This window comes from Ctenocephalides felis, unplaced genomic scaffold, assembly GCF_003426905.1.
Source record: "Ctenocephalides felis isolate EL2017-DRISC unplaced genomic scaffold, ASM342690v1 CF-g0.4_SCAFFOLD_01170, whole genome shotgun sequence".
Lineage (NCBI taxonomy): Eukaryota > Metazoa > Arthropoda > Insecta > Siphonaptera > Pulicidae > Ctenocephalides > Ctenocephalides felis.
In genome coordinates this window covers 44075964-44097180 of record NW_020537324.1, presented here as the reverse complement: position 1 = coordinate 44097180, position 21217 = coordinate 44075964, and the positions used below count along the sequence as shown (strand labels likewise).

The 21217-nt window shown below is 28.9% G+C and overlaps 2 protein-coding genes across 2 annotated transcripts in view; one reads left to right on the top strand and one right to left on the bottom strand.

Moving 5' to 3' along the window:
- LOC113367282 (trimethylguanosine synthase-like) overlaps positions 1–9240 on the top strand; it is an 11112-nt gene extending 1872 nt beyond the window's left edge. Inside the window, exons 2-4 of the mRNA XM_026608902.1 lie at positions 2645–2820; positions 8928–9050; positions 9116–9240. Of these exons, the coding sequence (XP_026464687.1) occupies positions 2645–2820; positions 8928–9050; positions 9116–9226 (410 nt within the window). The 3' untranslated portion in view covers positions 9227–9240. The remainder of the gene's footprint in view (positions 1–2644; positions 2821–8927; positions 9051–9115) is intronic.
- A 2439-nt stretch (positions 9241–11679) lies between these two features.
- Positions 11680–21217, bottom strand: part of LOC113367281 — a 66512-nt gene continuing 56974 nt past the window's right edge. The window contains exons 6-10 of the mRNA XM_026608901.1: positions 15971–16230; positions 15190–15432; positions 15019–15114; positions 14803–14898; positions 11680–11883 (exon numbers count right to left, since the gene is read on the bottom strand). Of these exons, the coding sequence (XP_026464686.1) occupies positions 11680–11883; positions 14803–14898; positions 15019–15114; positions 15190–15432; positions 15971–16230 (899 nt within the window). The remainder of the gene's footprint in view (positions 11884–14802; positions 14899–15018; positions 15115–15189; positions 15433–15970; positions 16231–21217) is intronic.

Below are 21217 nucleotides of genomic sequence, written 5' to 3'. Positions count from 1 at the left end.
CTGGACCGATTTTAAATTTTATTGGATCATTGTGTGCATATATATCCAACTTAGGTTATAGGAAATTTTGAAAAGTAAATTTAAAATATAAATATATAATTTTTATAAATTTCTAAAAATTTTGACAGAAAATGGCCAAAAAAAAAACAAAACACTAAAATGACAAATGTCAAAATGTATGGAAAACTCGAAAAAAAAGATTTATGATTTTTGAAAAAAAAATTGACAGTTCAAAAAATTTAATTCAAAAACATACATATATAGATATACCAGCATTTATATCCAAATTAGATGAAATGCTATATTCAAAATCACAATTTATAGTTTTAAATCTAATTAAAAGTCAATTTATAAATTTGAATTAATGTTGACATGAAAATCGTCAAATGTCATTTGTCAATATTTATGAAAATAATTATATAAATAGATTTACAGTTTATATTTATTTGATTAGCTTACCAAATTATTTCGGATACCAAAACTTCATCAAAACCTTATAGATCAGAGATCAGAATAAAAAAGCGACATATTGAATTTAAAATTAATCATAAACAAAAATTTGACATTTCACAAAAAAAATGTTTAACGACTTCAATAAGAAACAAATAAATTAATTATTCCAAGTTATATTGCCGAACAAATTATAGATACAACACAATATTGTAAAATAAATATCATATATTAATTTTCGATCAAAAAGGAAATATTTTGACATTTACAAATATACTGCATATTGAATATATGAAATTGACATTCACTGTTTTTCAATTAAATGAAAATGTAAAAAATCAAATATTTATATAAAAAATTGTATATTCAGATAAAGATACTGATTTGTTAATTTAGACTGAAACCTGATTTATTCATTAATTTAAAAAAAAAATGACAAACAAAATTAAAATAAACAAAACACCTGCATCATGCGTTCGAGTTAATTAACGAAGTGTAAAGAAATTTGTGTAATCAAAATAAAATATTATTATTATATGAGTTGAGATAAATTTTGATTGCCATCGCAAAAGTTAATCATACAGAAAATTGTAACCTCTTAAATGGAATAGTACAATCTGAAGGTATCATTGCAATCTGACAAAAACAAACTAGACAAACTAAATATTATATCAAATTATATTAAATTTCGATCCAAAAGAAAATATTTTGACAGTTATAATTAATTTGAAATGAAATGCAAATGTCAAAAATCAGATCTTTACGTAAAAAAATATTTATTTCCACAATATTCCTGTGTTGAATTTGCACTTTTTTATGAATTTAACAATCATATAATATATTCATTGATGACTTAAAATAATTATTAATTTATAAAAAAAAATATGACGTATTTGACATGACAAAAGTATAATAAACAAAACGCTATGATGCGAGTGAATTAATTTTTGAAGTATGAAATGTCAAATAATTTTGAAAATTATAATAAGTTTTTAACTATTTGTCAGAAAGAAATATTTTATTACAAATTGATACCCATATCAAGCACCAAAGTAATAAATACTATTTATAAAATGACATATTATTTTAATGCATATTTTAATTATATGTTTTATATAAATATCGAATAAATATATTTATGTTTCACTTGATTTCAATGAAAATAATTCAATGCCAAAATAAAAAGTATACATCTAAAATTATAGTCTAAATATTATAATTTTGATAAATAATCATCCATTATTTTACAGTACGAAAATTGATAAAAATTAATAAAAGTGCCAAAAATCAAACATTTTATAGATTTGGACTCGGATTTCTCAGAACTTTATCCATGTTAGTTTCAGGGATAGTATGAATATCAATTTGCAGTCGAAAATTTATATGATAAGTGATTAAAACGTTATAGATCACAATAAAAAAGCGACATATTGAATTTAACATTAATCATAAACAAAATTCTGACAGTTCAAAAAAAAATGAATTTTTAAACGACTTCAATAAGATACAAATAAATTATTATTCCAAGTTATGTTATAGGCAATATTGGCAATCAAATTATAGATATAAATTATATCATATTATATTAAATTTCGAACCAAAAAGGAAATATTTTGGCATTTAAAAATTTAGTGCATATTGGATATATGAAATTGACATTCAATATTTTTCAATTAAATGCAAAAGTAAAAAATCTGATATTTATATAAAAATTATATATTTAGATAATGGTACTAGATGATTCAGACTAAAATCTAATTTATTCATTGATTAAAAATATTTCACTATTTGACATAAATAAAATTAAAATAAACAAAGCACTATGATGCGTTCGAATTAAATATCAAAATGTAAAGAAATTTGTGTAATAAAAATATAACATTATCATTAATATATCATGTATATTATAAAAACTTCTGCAATGCGGCAAAATATTTTTGATGGCAAAACAGCGTTTGCCGGGTCAGCTAGTATATATATATATATATATATATATATATCCTTAAACGCTTACAATAAATTAGTATATCCTTGGCTTCTCTAGAAATTACCTAGAAATACCTGACATTGTAAAATAAAGTTTTCCTGGTTAGCTCGTATATATTTATTATACTATATATATACTTGATCTATTTAGCCTTTTTGCTTCCTGATTTTGATTGATTGACATGAGGTATTTTGTGGTTGTTTTCAGTAATTGCTATCGATATTGATCCTGAGAAAATCCGTATTGCTCAACATAATGCAGCAGTATATGGAGTGGCAGATCGAATAGAATTTATAGTAGGCGATTTTCTTCTTTTATCAGATTCCTTGGTAGCTGATGTAGTTTTTTTAAGTCCCCCATGGGGAGGACCACAATATCTTAAGGTAAGCCATTTCTTACTATTATATATACTAATTGTAAGGCGATACATCAAATGAAAGGTAAAGAGATAAAGATTAATCTTTAATTGTGGATATAGATAATGTTTTACATAGCGCAAAGCACCTCATTTAGCCCATTTATGCACTAACTTGTATTTAATGGAGAAAATTTTCATGTTTTAAATTGAGCAATTATGCCTTATTTGAACCTCAGAGCCAATCGTATTATAACTTACTCTTGCAAAAATATTTTGTAATTTATCTATATTATTCATGTTTCATAGCTTTATTTCATTACTTATTTTAAGTCTTTGGATTTCATTTGATGTATTGTCTTACAATTAGATGAACTCATTCATATCTCCACATAAAAAATTACTTCTTCAACACACACACACACATATAAATATATATATATATATATATATACATATATATATATATATATATATATATATATATATATATATATTGGAGTTTGTGAATTTGGTGTTGATATATATTTTGATGAGTTATTTTGATTCGGGCAGTAACACCAAGTAAAAAAAAACTAAAGCAGTTGTAAAAAAGCTTTAATTAACCACACGTTTCGGTCTTCGTCGAGACTGTCATTTAATGGAACAACTAAAAGATTTTATAATAATGTAAAAGGAAAATTATATAAAATTTTAGAAATTTAAAACTAATGATTTTTGACATTTTTTTTGTTACATTCTAGTAACTGACGTCTAAATACTGAATGAATTCTGTTTACAATTTTTTTGTGAAAGTGTAAAAGACTGATGTCTATATGTTTTTGGTAAAATAATAAAATAATAAAATACACACTTCATTCAGATATGGTGGTGTTTTGAAAATGGTCAAGGATTATTTTATAGTCATTGCAAAGCGAATTGTTGTTGAAAGACTCAACTATCTTTCTTAGGTCACAATTTTTTTCAATGTATAGGATGGAAAGATTTGACATGTTCAAGTTAATTCTTCGTTTTAAATTGATTTGGGTTTCGAGAATTATATATATGTTGATTAACCCTCTTGTATATTGGGAGCTTTCACCAATGTAACAACTATTGCAATCATAGCAGTCCAACCTGTAAACAGAATCAGTAACCCTATCAGCGGGAGTTTTTTTTCTTCAAAAACCCAAAATTGTGACTTTAGAAAGATAGTTGAGTTTATACTTATATTCCTTAATACTTCTTGTGTCAACAAACGTAATTCCTCTCATCTCTTACATGACAGTTACAAAGTCATCATTAATTTCATGAAAAGTAATTCTATACAGTTTTAAAATCTTTCGTTCGTTATATTTCTTCTTTGTTAACTTCCCGTAGGGTAAGTTATAGTAATCGCAAAAAAATCGAAAATGAAAATTTTTATGTATCTTTACGTTTCAGAGGTTTCTGAACATTTTGGCATACCTTAGAAAAAATGGATGTATGTGTGTGTGTGTGTGTGTGTGTGTATGTGTGTGTGTATGCATGTATGTATGTACGTGTGTGTATGTATGTGCGGATACAAATTTTCGTCGACGATTTCGGGAACACGGATCAACCGATTTGAATAATTCAAAAAACATTCGATTCGTATTGATAAGAAGACGTGCTGATTAGTTTTTGGCGAAGGCAGGTCTAGCCGTTCCGGAGATACGGGGCAAAAAGTGCCGAAAACGGTAACTCAGTTTTTAAGCAAACGGAGCGTCCGATTTTAATAATTCAAAAAACATTCAACTTGTATTGACAAGATAAAGAATTGATCAAATTTTCATAAAGGCAGGTCTATCGGTTTCGGAGATCTAACGAAAAAAGTAAAAAAAAATGCCATTTGGCGGTCAAAAATGATCATTTAGACATATGCACATCAAATTTTCAGATATTTCATAGAGATTTTAACAATAAGTTAAAATTTTTTTCAAAAAAAAGTAATTTTTTGTTCAATTTATAGTTTTTCAAAAATCTTATTTTTTCGAAGTAAATTTTTTTCAAAAATGTTAATCGTTTTTAAAAAAAAATAATAATTTTTGGTACGGGAAGTTCCAGCAATTTGCCTTAAGGCACGATGCCCTAACTGCCTTAAGACAGAATTCCACTTACAGCTAGTTTCTCTTTCCCCTTTCGTTTCTCCCACCCCGCTCCATCACTACACATGCTTTGTAACCTTGACCAGTGTCCATAATGCACCGCTATCATAATTATTTTTTTCTGTTGTTTTTCCTGGTTTGGTATGTATAATTTACTCCTTTATATATATTTATATTTATTATCAACTTTGAATTTATATAATATATTTTTTAGATTATTGAATGATGATACACATCAAGTGTCGAAATATTTTATGGAATAAATAATTTTGTTATTTAATCTTTTTTTAATTCGACGATTGGGCTGCAAAAAATCGCAAGGGTGTGTGCGTGATATCGTGCATTCAGGCAAATTGCTGGAACTTCCCGTACCAAAAATTATTTTTTTTAAAAAAAGCTATAAAATTTTTTGAAATTTTTGAAAAAAATCTCACTTGATCTCTAGGAATCGAATGATTTTTGAACCAACAAATCGGCTGCTTCGTCTTCCTGAAATCATCAGGGGCATTCTGCAGCCGTCAAGTATGCGAAGTGGTTAATTTATATTTTATTTTTTATATTCATTTTATGATCTTCCCGTAGGGTAGTTATAGTTATGGGCCGAAAATCAAAAATGGGCCGAATTTTTTCGTCCGCGTATTCGGGCGCACGAATCAACCGATTTGAATGAATAAAAAAACATTCGATTCCTATTGATAGGGTGATGTGCTTATTAGTTTTTGGCAAAGGCAGGTCCAGCCGTTACGGAGATACCGAGCAAAAAGTGCAGAAAATAGAAATCGAGTTTTTGAGAGAACGGAGCATCCGATTTGAATGATCTAAAAAACATTAAATTCGTAATGATTGGGAGAAGTAGTGATTAGTTTTTTGGCAAAGGAAGGTCCAGCCGTTTCGAAGATACGGAGCTAAATGCGCAAATAATGGCAGTTTTTGAGAAAACTATTTGAATGATTCAAAAAACTTTCAAGCTTGTGTTGGTAAAACAATTGCTTTTGGAAAAAAAAAATTCTGTATATCGAAAATAATTCAAATTTTAATTTTTGCTAAAGTTGTAAAGCTCACTTATATACTTTAAATAAATAATTTTATCTTTGCAATTCAGTTTATATAATTCTTACAAATGTTAGACAATGGTACAGTATTTATAAATATTTCGAAAACATTTAATATTCCTCGAACATTTTGTTACGGTACGGGAAGTTACAGCAATTTGCCTTAAGGCATGATGCCATGCACCACTAGTTAACTTCCTGTAGGATAAGTTATTTTTAGTTTAAATTTGTCTATATATATATATATATATATATATATATATATATATATATATATATTCAATTCAGTCGAGTCTAGATGCTCGGTATGGGCGTGCTTCTAGCTTCACAGTGATGTATTTCATAACTTTTAGTCAAATTAGTTTTCAAATCTTTTAGTTATTCATAATTTTTTCTAAAAAATGTTTTTTTCTCTAATATGTTATTAAGTTTAATTTTTTAAAATAAATTTTTGTTGAGTGTTTTTGTCCTGTGTTGCTGAATGATGACACGCATCTTGTGTCGAAACGTATAAATAAAAGTTTTTATACTTTATACCTTTTTATTTCGACGAATGGGCTGCTAGTTACTTTGAAATATACATATATATATACATACATATATATATATATATATATATATATATATACTAAATGGCCCGACAGACGTTGTTCTGTACTCACCTCTACGTTTTTTTAATATCCTATACTAATATTTACACCGTTCAGTTAAAAATAATCATTATTATTTTTCGAGTTACTATTTACACCAATACATGAGTGATGTTAAATGTAGTACTGTTTCAAATAAAATGATTATTCTCAATTCCCACAGTTAACACTTTAATTATTCCTTTAACAAATATTAAAATATATTCAATAAAATTATATATTAAAAATTATATACTGCGATTTATAGAACAAATTTATTTCCAATAGCTCAATTTATTTTATTTAATTTAAGGGTTATACAATATTTTCAGACATACCTGTAGATGTGGATGTTTAAATGAATGATTTTTTGTTTATTCACGGCTAAAATATTATTTTCCAAATTTATCACCATGTATTTATTGTCATAGCATAGATACACGTGTTGAAAATTGAAATCTTTTAAAAAGTATAACAAATTCAGAAAGAATTAATATATAGCATGCGCGGTCAAGATACAATATCACCTTGGATTTTTCTACCCAAAATAATTGCTTCAATAATGTTGCCTACAATTTTTATAATTTCGTACCATATTTTAACTGGGTTTTAGTATTTTAATATCTAAATTGCATTTTTCACACTAATAATTCAATATACATTATTACTTAAGTTCATATTTGAAGTGAATTATTTGGTAAAATTTTGTTCACATGTGCTCTATTCAACCTACTATCAACAAAATTATTGCAGTAAATGGAGAGGAAAAAAGCGTATGCCCAGCTAATCTTTATCTAAAGTTCAGAAGTGAAAACAATTTGCATTTCGTCACCACCCCTCGTATTAATTGGATTATAACTCCTTTAATTCTGATTTTATCATAACTTATAATATACTATTTTAAAGGTGATTAAATGAGCTACAACTTTCTTTATCATAAATTTTACCGTAACTTCTCTTATTTTGAAACGGCGAAGGGTTAAAGGGCTCGAAAGACACGCCGGTTGGATAGCTGCGCACTCTTCAAACAATTAGAACTCTATCAATATTTGTGTAACAAAAAAATAATAAAAACCAATAATTAGTCTGAAAAATACCTTGAATTTTCATATATATACTTTTATACGTATTCTTTCAGAGATATTATAATGAGAAATTGGTTGTTTTATTAAATGGATTTTTTTATGAAATCGTGAGTTTTTTAAAAATCGATTGTACTAATGTTATGGTATTTTCTAGAATCCATCAAGATCTCTCAAACCAAGTTAATTCTAGATGAAAAACGATTTTTTTTTTAATTTTGGTGGTAATGGCACTCATAAACTATTTGATTTAAATGAAAAAAAAAACATTGTACTCGTATGCGTAATATATAATTTTGTCCATTACATGATTTTCGTTAAAATGTATATTTTTGAAGATATTAGCAAAAAACGATGAAAAACGCAAAAAAGAAACAAATTTTCAGTAGCCAGTAACTTGAAAAGTATTTGCTTTTTTGAAAAACATTATTAAACATTTTTCTCTTATAATTAGTTCTTTTATCGATACCCAACGTTATTTTGAAAAAAGTAAAATTACAATTTTTGACACAATGAAACTTCTAAATAATTTTTTTTGTATTGTGACTTAGTATAGTAAGGCAAAACGACCGTAAATTGAATATTTTTGAGCGCAATCACTTATGGCTCGACTCCTTTGCACGAATTCGTACGGCGAATCTGTTCGCAAAGTGCGCAAACAAAATTATTGCAAGCAAAAGCAAACCACGCGTACGTTGAGAACACGATTCGCCGTGCGCGTCAGGCGCATGTTATATTATTTGCATCTTATATTAATTTAATTTTTGGCACATCTCAGCTGCTTTTCGGCATTAATAATGTAGACATTTTCCTTATTCATAATCATGAATATATTATATGTTAATATTGCCTTAGCCTGTAAGTGAATAGAAATGATTGGCAAATGACAGTCTTCATTTGTTTTTAATGTCAAACTAAGCTTCAAATATTTTCAAGGGCAAACAATGATAAGCGGTTTTTTGTAATTTTTTCCATTTATTTCTACAATCTAACTATATTTCTATGAATCAAAACATTCTAGAAAATTTCCCGAACAAACTTCAGGAAGATTCATGAAAGTCCGAATTATAGTTTAGAAGGAATTATGAAACTTACATTATTACAGAAGAATTTTATATATAAGATATATATATATATATATATATATATAAGTTTGATTTGAGTTCAGTCACAAAAAACTGATTCGAATCATTCGATTTTAAAAATTTAGTATTACAATACTAATTTGTCTATTCCGTTATAGTAATTAATAAATAATTATTTTCAGGATGATTATTACGATGTTGAAAAAAGCTTGCTGCCTGTGTCAGGATCACGATTATTAGCAGTTACTAGAAATATTACTGAGAACATTGCTTTATTTTTGCCAAGAAACACTGACGCAAATCAGGTATGCTACATTTTCATGTTAAAAATGGTTAAATATTTCATGACTGATAATTTTTTTTCGTCCAGTTGGTTCTTATGGCAGGACCTGGTTCATCTGTAGAAATTGAACAAAATTTTTTGGACAAGAAGTTAATAGCTGTAACTGCGTATTATGGAGAATTAGTCGCTTATGATTAAGAACCTACTCAGTCACTGTATGATTCATATTTTAATTATTATTTTATTATTGTTATTGTTCTATGAATAAATATGATTATAATATCAAAACATATGCATTACATTACATTCTAGAATAGCTCTTCTGTTAGGTCAAATCAATCGAAATGAAATTTCTACTTATTCTTTAATTCTCTAAAATTACTACTGAAGTGGTTTTGCAGTTAAGATCTAAAGTTATTAAACATATTTCTTATTAGAGTTAATGTGGTATTCACCGAAGGCACGTATTAATGGGCTAAAATAAATTGTCTTTATTCCTCGAATAAGTCAATTGGCTAGTTCGAAATCTAATGGCTTCGCCGATCTTCTCGCAAAACTAATCGCGGTTTCTCCATCGAATTTATTCCAATGAGTTTTAAATTTGTGAAATTTAAATTTTGGCTCATCACATTAGAAAAGCGACTTTTGACACAAATGTGAAGAGCACTCAGTGTTGGAACGATAAACGCCCGTCAAAAAATTTTTGTTAACGTTTTATTCCGCAATTCTGAATCGATTTTAAAAATTCAGAAACCGTTCGAAAGATATTGGTTGGGAATCGTGCTGATTAGTTTTTGGTAAAGTTTCTCTGGCACAATTTCTTGTAATTGATGGTTTTATATAATTTTCTTTATATATATAATCTTTTTTTTTGCTAATAGATATCATGGTCTTCTAAAAAAAGATTGAAAAAAATAGTCGCGTTTTTCAAAATTAGACCTTTCATCGAGGTTTGCTCAAAAACACCTGAACCGATTTCAAAAATTTAAAAGCCATTCGATGTATCTCGATCAGGATTATCGCTTCTCAGTTTTGTGCGACGATCGGTCGAGCCGTTTCCTTTTAATTTGCATAAAATTACAAAACTTTTCGTCCACGTTTTAGCTCCCTATCCTGAATCGATTCTAAAAAATCAAAATCTGTTCGAATGATATTGGTTGGGATTGATACTTTAGTTTTGGGTAAGGTCGACCGAGCCGTTTTCTTGTAATTAAGTGTTAAAAATTGTTTTATGACGATATTTATGAAACTTTTGTTTGACGATAGATATCATGATCCTAAAAAACATCTAAGATATTACGGTCCTATGACAAGTAGTTTAAATTTAAAAATTCATAACATTATAGTCAAAAATTGTATCAAAAGTTGCTTTTGTAATGTCATTCAAGTCAATTAGAAATGGCTTTGAAATTAGCAAAAAAGTAAATGAACAGTCTACAAATTTTTTCTAGGTTTGTAAAAAATGTTACCATTCATTTAAATAATTGAAAGATATCTAAAACTATGTATATGATATATGTAATTCTGTCAGTATTTTCTTATAGCAGATGCTTCATCTTTCACAAAATAATTTGAGTTTTTACAAAAGAGGTTTCCACAATTGCAGTACATACAAACAAGAACGTGTCTGTGCACTATAATTAATATAATTACAGATATTATAAATATGTTCGAAAGATATCAATTGAAAATTGCAATATTTTGACTTAATTAAAAGCAAAAACTTGATTTTCTAAATAAATAATTGAAAATTTTATCTAAATATCTACATCCCAAATTAGGTTAATTATCGTGAAGTTTTTGCAACTTGCCTTAAGGCAAAATGCCACTTTTAACTAGTTTATAATGTTTTTTATTTAATATAGTTTATCTAATTGATATATTTGATCATTGATATGATGTCAAAATCAAAATAATTGTTCAAAAGCCTCCTTCGTTATTTCAAGCATTTACGCTGTATCTTTTGTTAACAAAAAAAATTCAATCGATTTTACGACCGTAGGGTAGTTTTAGTAATTGCAAAAAAATCGAAAATATTTTTTTTGCATATCTTTACGTTTCAGTGGTTTCAGTGGAACATTTTAGCATACCATAGAAAAAATTTATGTATGCGCGTGTATGCATGAATGTAGGTGCGGATACAATTTTTCGCCAACTTTTTCGAGAGCACGGATCAACCGATTTCAATGATTTGAAAAATATTCGTTTCCTATTGATGGGAAGACGTGCTTATTAGTTTTTCGCAAACGACAGGTCCAGCCGTTTCGAACATACGGAGCAAAAAGTGCCAAAAATGTTAATTTAGTTTTTAACGGTTTTAATTTGAATGATTCAAAAACATTTTACTTGAATTGACGAATATGCACATCAAATTATGAAATATTTTATAGATTTTAAAAATAATTTTGTTACAATTGTTTTAAGTTCCGTACCAAGATTTTCAATTTTTAAAGTTTACTTACACGGTTCAAACAAATTTCAAAATTTTCAGATTTTTTTTTCAATAATATTACAAACCTTAAAAATGTAATAATGATGAACCTTTTTTTTTCAATTTGATTTAATTTCAGATAAATAATATTTTTTACATTTTATATGCTTTGGTGTATATATACTTTTTAATGTGAGCTAAAAATGCCATAAGATGCAATTTAAATCTTAGAACGAGCTTTACTAATTACACGTTTTTCCTCATCTGAAAAGCCTAAGATACTCTCGATTGCATTCAAGTGACTTTGGTGATTTTCTGTATCAGTTAGAAAATAATAAATAGCAGATTTTAAGAACTGAAGAGTTATCTCTGGGTCCATTTTGTTTCTGTTTCCTTGTGCTTCGACAATTCGCCTATACATGGCCTATAAATGTTAAGAGAATATTATAATTATTAATGCAAATTGAATATTACAAAAAATACTACTAGCCATGCAGTTACTTGAACATATAATTTTTTTAGCAATATTCATCTGCGACTGAGGCTGTTTCTATGGAAACAAATTTGTATAGATATCATGCAGTGCAATATTATAAATGCGAGCTCAAACTTATACATTGTGGACTTCGTACCATCCTATTTTTTTCCAAATTACTTAATGCACATTAAACTATACAAAATCTTTATTAACTTCCCGAAGGAGAAGTTTATATATCAAAAAATCCGATTCTCTAATTTTATGTTTTCTCGAGGTTTCAAGACATTCTGAATCGAATGAGACCAAATTTGGAAAAAGTATGTGTGTGTGTGTGTGAAGAGATTTTTTGCCGTAAATCGACGTTTTCTCGAAAACGGCTGGGCCGATTTCAAAAATTTAAAAGCCATTCGATGTATTTCGACGAGAACTATTGTTTGTCAGTTTTGTGCGACGATCGGCCAAGCTGTTTCTTTATAAATCACAGAAAAGTGAAAAAATTTTCGTCTAAGTTTATTCTGAATCGATTTTGAACATTCAAAAACCGTTCGAAAGATATTGGTTGGGAATCGTGCTGATTAGTTTTTGGTAGAGATCGGCCGTTTTCTTGTAATAAAGTTTTTAAAAAAAAAATTTCGATAATTTTTATGATTTTTATTTATTTGATTATTGACGGTAGATACCATAGTCTTCTAGATCATACTAAAATATTACGGCCCAACGACAACTGGTTCATCTTTAAAAATTTGTCAAATTTTGGAAAAATTGGTATCGTTTTTTTGGCATTTGTCAAAATTAGACTTTTGATCGACGTTTTCTCAAAAACGCCTGAACCGATTTTAGAAATTTAAAAACCATTTGATGTATTTCGGTGAGGACTATCGTTTGTCAGTTTTGTGCGACGATCTGCCAAGCCGTTTCTTTGCAATTTGAAAAAAAGTGTTAAACTTTTCGTGCACATTTAAGCTCATCCCACCGAACGGATTTTAAAAAATCAAAAACTGTTTGAAAGATATTAGTTGGGAATGGTTCTGATTAATTTTAGGTGAAAATCTACCGAGCCGTTTTCTTGTAATTAACTGTTGAAAAAAAGTGTTAAACTTTTCGTGCACATTTAAGCTCATCCTACCGAACCGATTTTAAAAAATCAAAAACTGTTCGAAAGATATTAGTTGAGAATGGTACTGATTAATTTTAGGTGAAAATCTACCGAGCCGTTTTCTTGTAATGAACTGTTGAAAAAAAAATTTAAGCCGATTTTCATGGAACTTTTTTTGGCGATATACATCATGGTTTTATAGAACTTAATGTAATATTACAGCCTTACTACAAGTAGTTTAATTTTAAAAATTCGTCAAACTTTGCTAAAATTATTATCGTTTTTTAAAAGTAGGATTGATGAAGTATATTATTTACACTTTTTTTTTTTATTAAGTCGATTATTTACACAAATCGGGAAGTTCATGTAACTTGCCTCAAGGCTAAATACCAAACCAACTAGTTTATCTTACAATACAGGGCAGAAATTCAGAATAGATTTCCAAGAACTATAAATATTAAACAAAATTGATAATTTATGTATTGCTAAATGTTTACCATATACTAATGCTTCTCCCTTGTTTGCGATACAGAGGGTTAGGTAATCTCTGATGTATTTAAAATCACGTGTTGTCATTTAAGGCGGTATCTTTGCAATTTCTGCTCTAATTGCTTCTTTTAAGGCTTAGTTAGTATGAGGATAGTAAGTAAACTCTTTCTATGAGTTTTAGCCTATAGAAAATGGAGTTACAACGGGCAACAGCGTTGACCATTTGTCACTGCGTATTTATTTAATTAACATTATAGAATACTTAAATTCGCTAAATTTACTAGGATTTCCACCGCATAATTTATTATTGTAAATTAGATCACCAATAATTTTACTCACAATTAGAAATTTAAATGCTTGTAATTATGTAATGAAACGTAAACGAAAAATTTGTTCTCTAATAACATTATCGAACCCAATATTTTGAGTGAAAAATTTCAAGTGATATTACGAATACCGAAAAATCCTTCAGATTCAGTTACAATATAAAATTATAAACTATTGCACTTTCTAATACACAAACTAGTATGAAGGCAAAAAATTAAGTTTGCTAAATAATTTGGAAAGTCTTTGATTTATAACGATTAATAGAATTCAAAATATTGCTGCTTATAGAAATCAGTACTTTAACTTATCTGGGAAATCTATCTGAAATTATCTAATGATTAAATAAGCACAATGAATACACAGCTCAAAATTGTTGAAATGATTGGAGCTTAATACATAAAATAGTATGTGATAAATCAGCATATTTCTACGAAATCGCCCGGAAAAGGATAACAATTCTTGGAGCCGAATTTTATTAAAGTAGTAATGTTCGTCGCTTTTTTTAAATACTGTTTTAGCACTATTCCAAGACAACTCAGCAATTGCAACAGATTATCATCAAATTAATCAATTTAATAATTGGAGAAAATAAAGAATACTTTTGAATACTTTTGAAAAAAAAAAATATTATGAACAAGTTAGATTTGCATATGAAATATTTGGGTAGAGGTAAAGATTAAAATAAACTAATACTATATATTGCGCCTTTTTGAAACGTCAATATGCTTTCTCAGAAATAATTCTAGTCGAAACATTTCAAACACTTTAGCAATAAACATGCATATAATATTTATTGGAAACAGATGTCTACTTCTGTAAATGCAATTTATGAGGTCAAAAAGAATCTAATCATAAAACATCGCTAGTTTTTAAGTACGAAACCCACAAATGTATTTTTTCAACACGAAAATTTATAAAACAATAAAACTGTACATGAATCTACAAATACAAACCTTGCGTGCACCAAGAACCCATAAAGAAACAGCCTCCTTCGCGCTAAGAAGAATTTGCGATTTTTCAAATTGCCTTTCCGGCGAATAATTCGTATCCTGAAAGAACTTAGTTTGCAAAAACACGATTCATGTAACACCATTATATAGTTTTAAACAAATTTCAAATTATGTAGTATTTATATATCATTAAAATATACTGTAATCTTATATGCTTACTCTAATATTATCTAACTCAGTTTTTGTAATCTGTAATTGCTGCAGAAGTTCAGGTACTGTTACTTTATTTGATGTAGAGCTAGCTATTTCAAGAACCTGTAACAAAGAAATGAAACATTGTAAAATTCATCAGCGTAGGTTTTGAATTTGCCTCTAGATATAAGTAAATACCCTATCAGCATGTTCAATCCTTTCAGCCTCCTGTCCTTTATTATACATATGGAGCAACATCTGTTTTTGTTTTTCTTCTTGTTCAGAAAGTTGTTTTGCTAATTTTTCTAATTGTTTTTCCAGTTCGCGAACGCGCTCTCGGGCTTGTTCATAATCAGGCACTAATTCGCCATATCGAGTGTTCACGTCCGTTAGCTGCTGCAATAAAGCTTCCACGCGATCATTGTGCTTTCGTTTCATTTCCTATTCATTACGCATAATAAATAAAAGTTCTATTTAAAAAAAAAAATCAAATTTCATAATGTGATTGGTATTTCTAATACTAGGTACTCATATTTTAAATATTATTTATATCTACAGAATATTTTATAATTTTTCGATACCAAAATCTAATATAGGATCAAAATAAGATAATTTGCCGAAGAAACCATATCTCTAAAATGAATTCTGACATTGGTTTGACCACAATATGATTGTCAAAACTCAAAATCAAATTGAACAATTATGTAAATCATAAACAGCATACATAAGAAAATAAAATATTACCAAATTGTACTCTTGAAATGCATATTTTGTAATATTTTATTAAATTACTGAATTATAACAGATACCAATAAATATAAATTTAGAAACCACACACAGAGCGCCTCGATTTTTATTGAATATTCGTTTTACTTAGTTTACGATTGCCAATTGAATGAATTAATAAATTTATAAGTGTGAAATGATGCCTTCATATATTAATAATGCATTAATACTTAATGAGATATGAATAGAAAACCTGTGTATCAGATTCGCTAGTTCTGGTCAGTTCTTCAATTCTACGTTCATAAAGTTCCATGAGACGTTTTCTCTCTCCGTCACGTTGGCTACTGATTTCACATTCAGTACTACAGGCCTGATCTCGAGTTAATTTATTTATTTTATCCTTAGAGCTGTGAATCGATGATATCGTTGTGTTAGTAGTCATATCTTCAAAATGTCCTGAGTCGGCAAATGAACTTTGCATATCCTGACCTCCTCCGCACAAACCATCGCAACCTAAGAAATTTATTATTTGTATTATTAGTAACATTATATTACCTCCAAAAAGCAATATTATTATTAGTAACATTATATTACTTCCAAAAAGAACAACAAAACACATCATATCGAACGTAGTTTATTTAAATTTAATGAAGTGGTGTATGGCATCGAGCCTTGAGGCAAATTGCTGGACATTCCGTAAAATATTTCCGAAGAATATTAAATATTTATATATATACTATTATGAGTACTGAATCTTTTATTATTCAAATTTTATAGATGAAATATAAGAGCTTATAAATTGGGCAATAACGTTCATTTAAATTTACACGAAAAGAAAATGAAGAGAACATAATGAAGGGGAGTTAGAATGAATGATATTGTCTAATCACATAAACATATCGATTGAAACGTCCCGAGGCTAACTGAGAAAAATATTTTTTTTTTCAAAAAATCTTTTTTTATTTGTGAGGATCAAGCAGGCTAGTCATGACAGAGAAAAATAATTGGACTTGTCATTTATATTTTCGTATCATTAATTTTTATAGTCAATAAATTTTATATGTGGTGACCCACGTCGCTTGAGATAAAGACAAAGAAGGAGTATTTTTCGAGGATTTAAGAAATATAGATTTTGATGCAGAACCATAATCACTGGTCTTCAGTGACTACGTATAAGGTACGCCCAGTCCTCGGTTCATCGTAATTATCGCACTTATTACCTGAAACGGACTTTCGTGGTTACCCATTTGGTATACCCAGACCTCAGTGTTTATTGCTGACACAAAAAATAATTTGGAGCCTAGACTCTTTATTGGAATGCAATTCAACCTCTCCGTGTCCGTTAACTCAACAAAGCGTCTTTTGATGCTACCTCCCATTATCGGTGACAGCGACGAGTCAAAACAAAATGATGACATAAATTATTTATTGGATTCCTCAATTCTGGACTCTTATGTTAAAGAAATCAATGATCCTGATTTGGATAAAGAGCCAACTTCTTTCCCTGATAAGAACCCATCAGATACGAATGCAACGCCTGCTGAAATGGAAACTGTACCCATAAATAAGGCATTCCAAACATAAAGTAATTCTGATATAACTAATACCAATTAATTATGATGGTAGTGATAATGGTGAACAATTGATAAAAATGTTTGTCACAGACAAACTCCTTTTTTAACAAGGATTTGATCCAAAGGGCTACTGAAGTCGACTAGATTATTTTAATCATTGCGAAAATTTATAATCTTACAGAGCGCCATCTGTTTACCCAAAATATTATAGAAATTAAAATTAGTAGATCAAGGCTGAATCTTAGAAGTTCACCAAGACATCGAGGTTCATGAAATTCACCACATAATTTTTTTATTCAGAACCTTATGCAGAGCATGGAGATGATGGAAGGTCGATTTACCTACCATACGGTGGATATGCCGACGAAACATTGGAGTTACTAATTGGCTAGTACCACAATACAGCTATAATCTGCTTTCCTACATATTTTTATAACGTGTTTCCCTGCATTTTCTTTTTAAACTGTGAGGTCAACACTGGGCAGGGAGTGTGTGGGGATCAAGCAGGCTAGTCATGAGTGGAAAAAAAACAATTGGACTTGTCATTTATATTTTCGTATCATTAATTTTTATAGTCAATAAATTTTATATATTTTTATACAAGTGGAGTTTATATTTTCATATACATTACTACTCCCACATATTCAATATAGTTTTCTTCGAGGACTATATACCGGTTACAGCAAACTTGGAATTTTCATAACAATTTTCGTAGTACGATTTGTACTTTGCTACAGAATTCGGCAAAATCTCTTCATTCAGCAAAAATTTCTTTACAGCGAGCATCCTTTTGAGATCTGAGAACAGGATATGGCCGCTGGGTTTAAATATATTGAGTGGAGAAGCAATTCGTATGTCGATTCATGTTTTTCCGCCACTGTTTTTACGGATTTGTGACTTGGTGCGTTGTCTAGATGAAACAGCACGTTTTGCTTTTTCAAAGGGGGCCGTTTTTTATTTTGATCTTCAAATGCTCTAATAACAATATACAAACAATAGTCACTGTTGATGGTCTGGCCTTTCCCAAGATAGTTGATGAATATCGTTCCTTGCGAATCCCAAAAAACTGACCTCCAAATGCCAGCTAATCGTTTGCATTTTTTCTCCTCATCATGTCTAGTCCACCCGACTGACTGTCTATTCGACCCCGGAGTGTAGTGGTGAAGCCAGGTCACATCCATGGTAACATATTGATACAAAAACTCAGTTTACATGCCTATTTTCTATTCAAATATTCGTGAATATGTCCACGTTCTATTGATTTCTTTCAGAGAGTTCAGCATCGTCAGCGCCTGTATGGCCACGATTAAAATTAGCAAACCACTTCTCAACCGTTTGCTTCGATTTGGCCGTGAGTCTAGATTACCCTTATCAAGCGTAAAGTAGCGTCACTTGAACCTCTGAAACCTGTAAACTAATCGTCGGATTGTCATGAAACTGTGACAGGTATCGTCATGAAACTGTGACAGGTACGTCCTAAAAATCATATGGATTTTTTTGTTAATATAATGTTAATTAATTTTGTTAATTTTGTCACTTGTGTGTCGACAACGAAACTTTTTAGCCAATGTAAAATTTCTAAAAATTACATAAACTGAATTGCTAAGTTTAAATTTTTGGTCTTTTTTCCTGCGTATCATTCGGATCGATTGATTCGTGGTATACACACATCAAACTTTTTCTAAAAAGGAGAACCCGCGCGTTGCTCGTCTCGGATTTTGATGAAACTTGGCACAATGGTAGATTTCATGCCCAAACTGAATGTGGTAAAATATTAGAGGCCTATGAAAAGCGGTTTAATTATAAAAATTAATTAAAGTTTGCATTGTAGCAGCGCGCGGCATGCATAGCTTGCGATGTTTTTCCTTATCAACAACAGATTGGCCGAGTGGCTATCGTCGTGGAATTCTAATTTTTGTTCCGGGGTTCAATTCCCGATTCAGATATATTTTTTTTTATTTTTTTTATTTGATATTTATAATTTCACGTGTAAATAATATCAAAATTTATTTGATTTTTTAATTAATTTTATATTTTTCGCTAAATATTCTATAATAAAGACCTTCGTAATACCGGGAAATTTTTATTTTGATATTACTTATGTAACTTACGATCATATAAATGTTAAGTGATTCCTGAAACATTATAATTTTGTATTAATATCAGCAATAATATGGAAGAAGAGATATAATTTATTTCCAATTAAAAACTATGTTCAAATTTACATAGGGTTCTCCTTTTAAGGTATGCCAAAATGTCCAAGAGGTCTTGAAACGTAATATATGCAAACTTTTTTTCACTACATCGTACCCTATGGTAAGTTGATACTTTAAAACCACTATATCAGTTTATCTGTCTACCTGTCTTCTTTTCTAATTGTCTACCTGATTACCTGTCTATCTGTTTATCTGCCTGTCTACCTGTATAACTGCCCACCTTATTACCTGTTTACTTTTATTTTCACTTTTCTGCTTATCTCTATACCTAGCTAAATTATTAGCTAAGGGTTATCTGTATTAATCTGTAACATGGGTAACTAGTAATAGGCGTTTTTCGATATGATTTTTCAATATAAAATTATTTTTTGTTTTGATTGGGCATAAACATAAAATTATAACCAACATTATTTTTCGGTTTGTTATTATTATTATTATCAACTAATTTTGAATTTTACATATCTTATTAACTTCCTGTAGGGTAAGTTATTGTAATAGTCTAAAAATCTAAAACAATTTTTGGCATATTTTTATGTTTCAAAGATTTCTGAATATTTTGGCATATCTTAGAAAAAAATAAAAGGGGTGTGTGTGCGTATGTATGGACACAGTTTTTCGTCAACGTTTTCGGAAGCACGGATCAACCGATTTGAAATATTCAAAAAGCATCCTATTGATAAAAAGATGTGCTGATTAGTTTTTGACAAAAGCCGTTTCGGAGATATAGTTTTTGAAAGAACAGAGCTCATTTGAATGTTTCAAAAGACATTCAATTTGTAATGATGAGAAGACGTGGTGATTAGATTTTGGCAAAGACAGGCCCAGTCGTTTAGAAATAAGAAGCTACAAGTGTAAAAATTGCAGGTTTTGAGCAAACAAACTTTGTTCAACAAAGCATCCGATTCGAATGAATCAAATAACATTTTGCTTATGAAGACGCATTTAGTTTAGCAAGGCCATATTTTTGAAAATCGCCATTTTTTATATCCGTTTTTTTTTAAATTAAAAATGATTTGGATTTTAATTTTAATTCTAGCTAAAATAAAAAAAAGTATTTTATTCTTCAAATAAATAATTTTAACTTCGCAATTCAGTTTATATATTTCATACAAATATGAGTTAAGTTCCTCTAATTCTAACTCCGCTTAATCAAGTTTTGTTTATCTACTTTTCATGTAAATATCAAATACGAATAATGTAAGTGTGAAAATGTATTAATTCATAATAAATAATTTCCAACTGACATAAAAATACATTACCAACAATTGTTTACAAAAATATATAAAATACTAGCAAACCCGACGAACTCCGTTTCGCCACCAGATGGTTTCGTGAGAAAGATGAAGAAATTTTTTGTTTGTTTTATATTTGAAAAAGAAAAAATTGATTTTATTACACAACAGCAATGAATTTATTTCGATTACAAAAATGAAATATTTTTAGATTTACTTCTCTAAGTAAATGAAAGTGAATCCGCAAATTATCCGTTTCATTGGAAGTGCTCTTTGGCAAACCACATTTTTTCTGATAATTCTCACTAAGTCAATACTCGAATTTTTAAATACGGTGCATGAAGTTCCAGCATCTTGCATTAAAGCACGATGCCATGCACAACTAATTTTTTTAGCTATAAACCTTGCGGAGCCCGAGACCTTCCCAACGAATGCAAAATTGTCAAAATCGGTTCGTGCGTTCTGGAGTTATATCGTC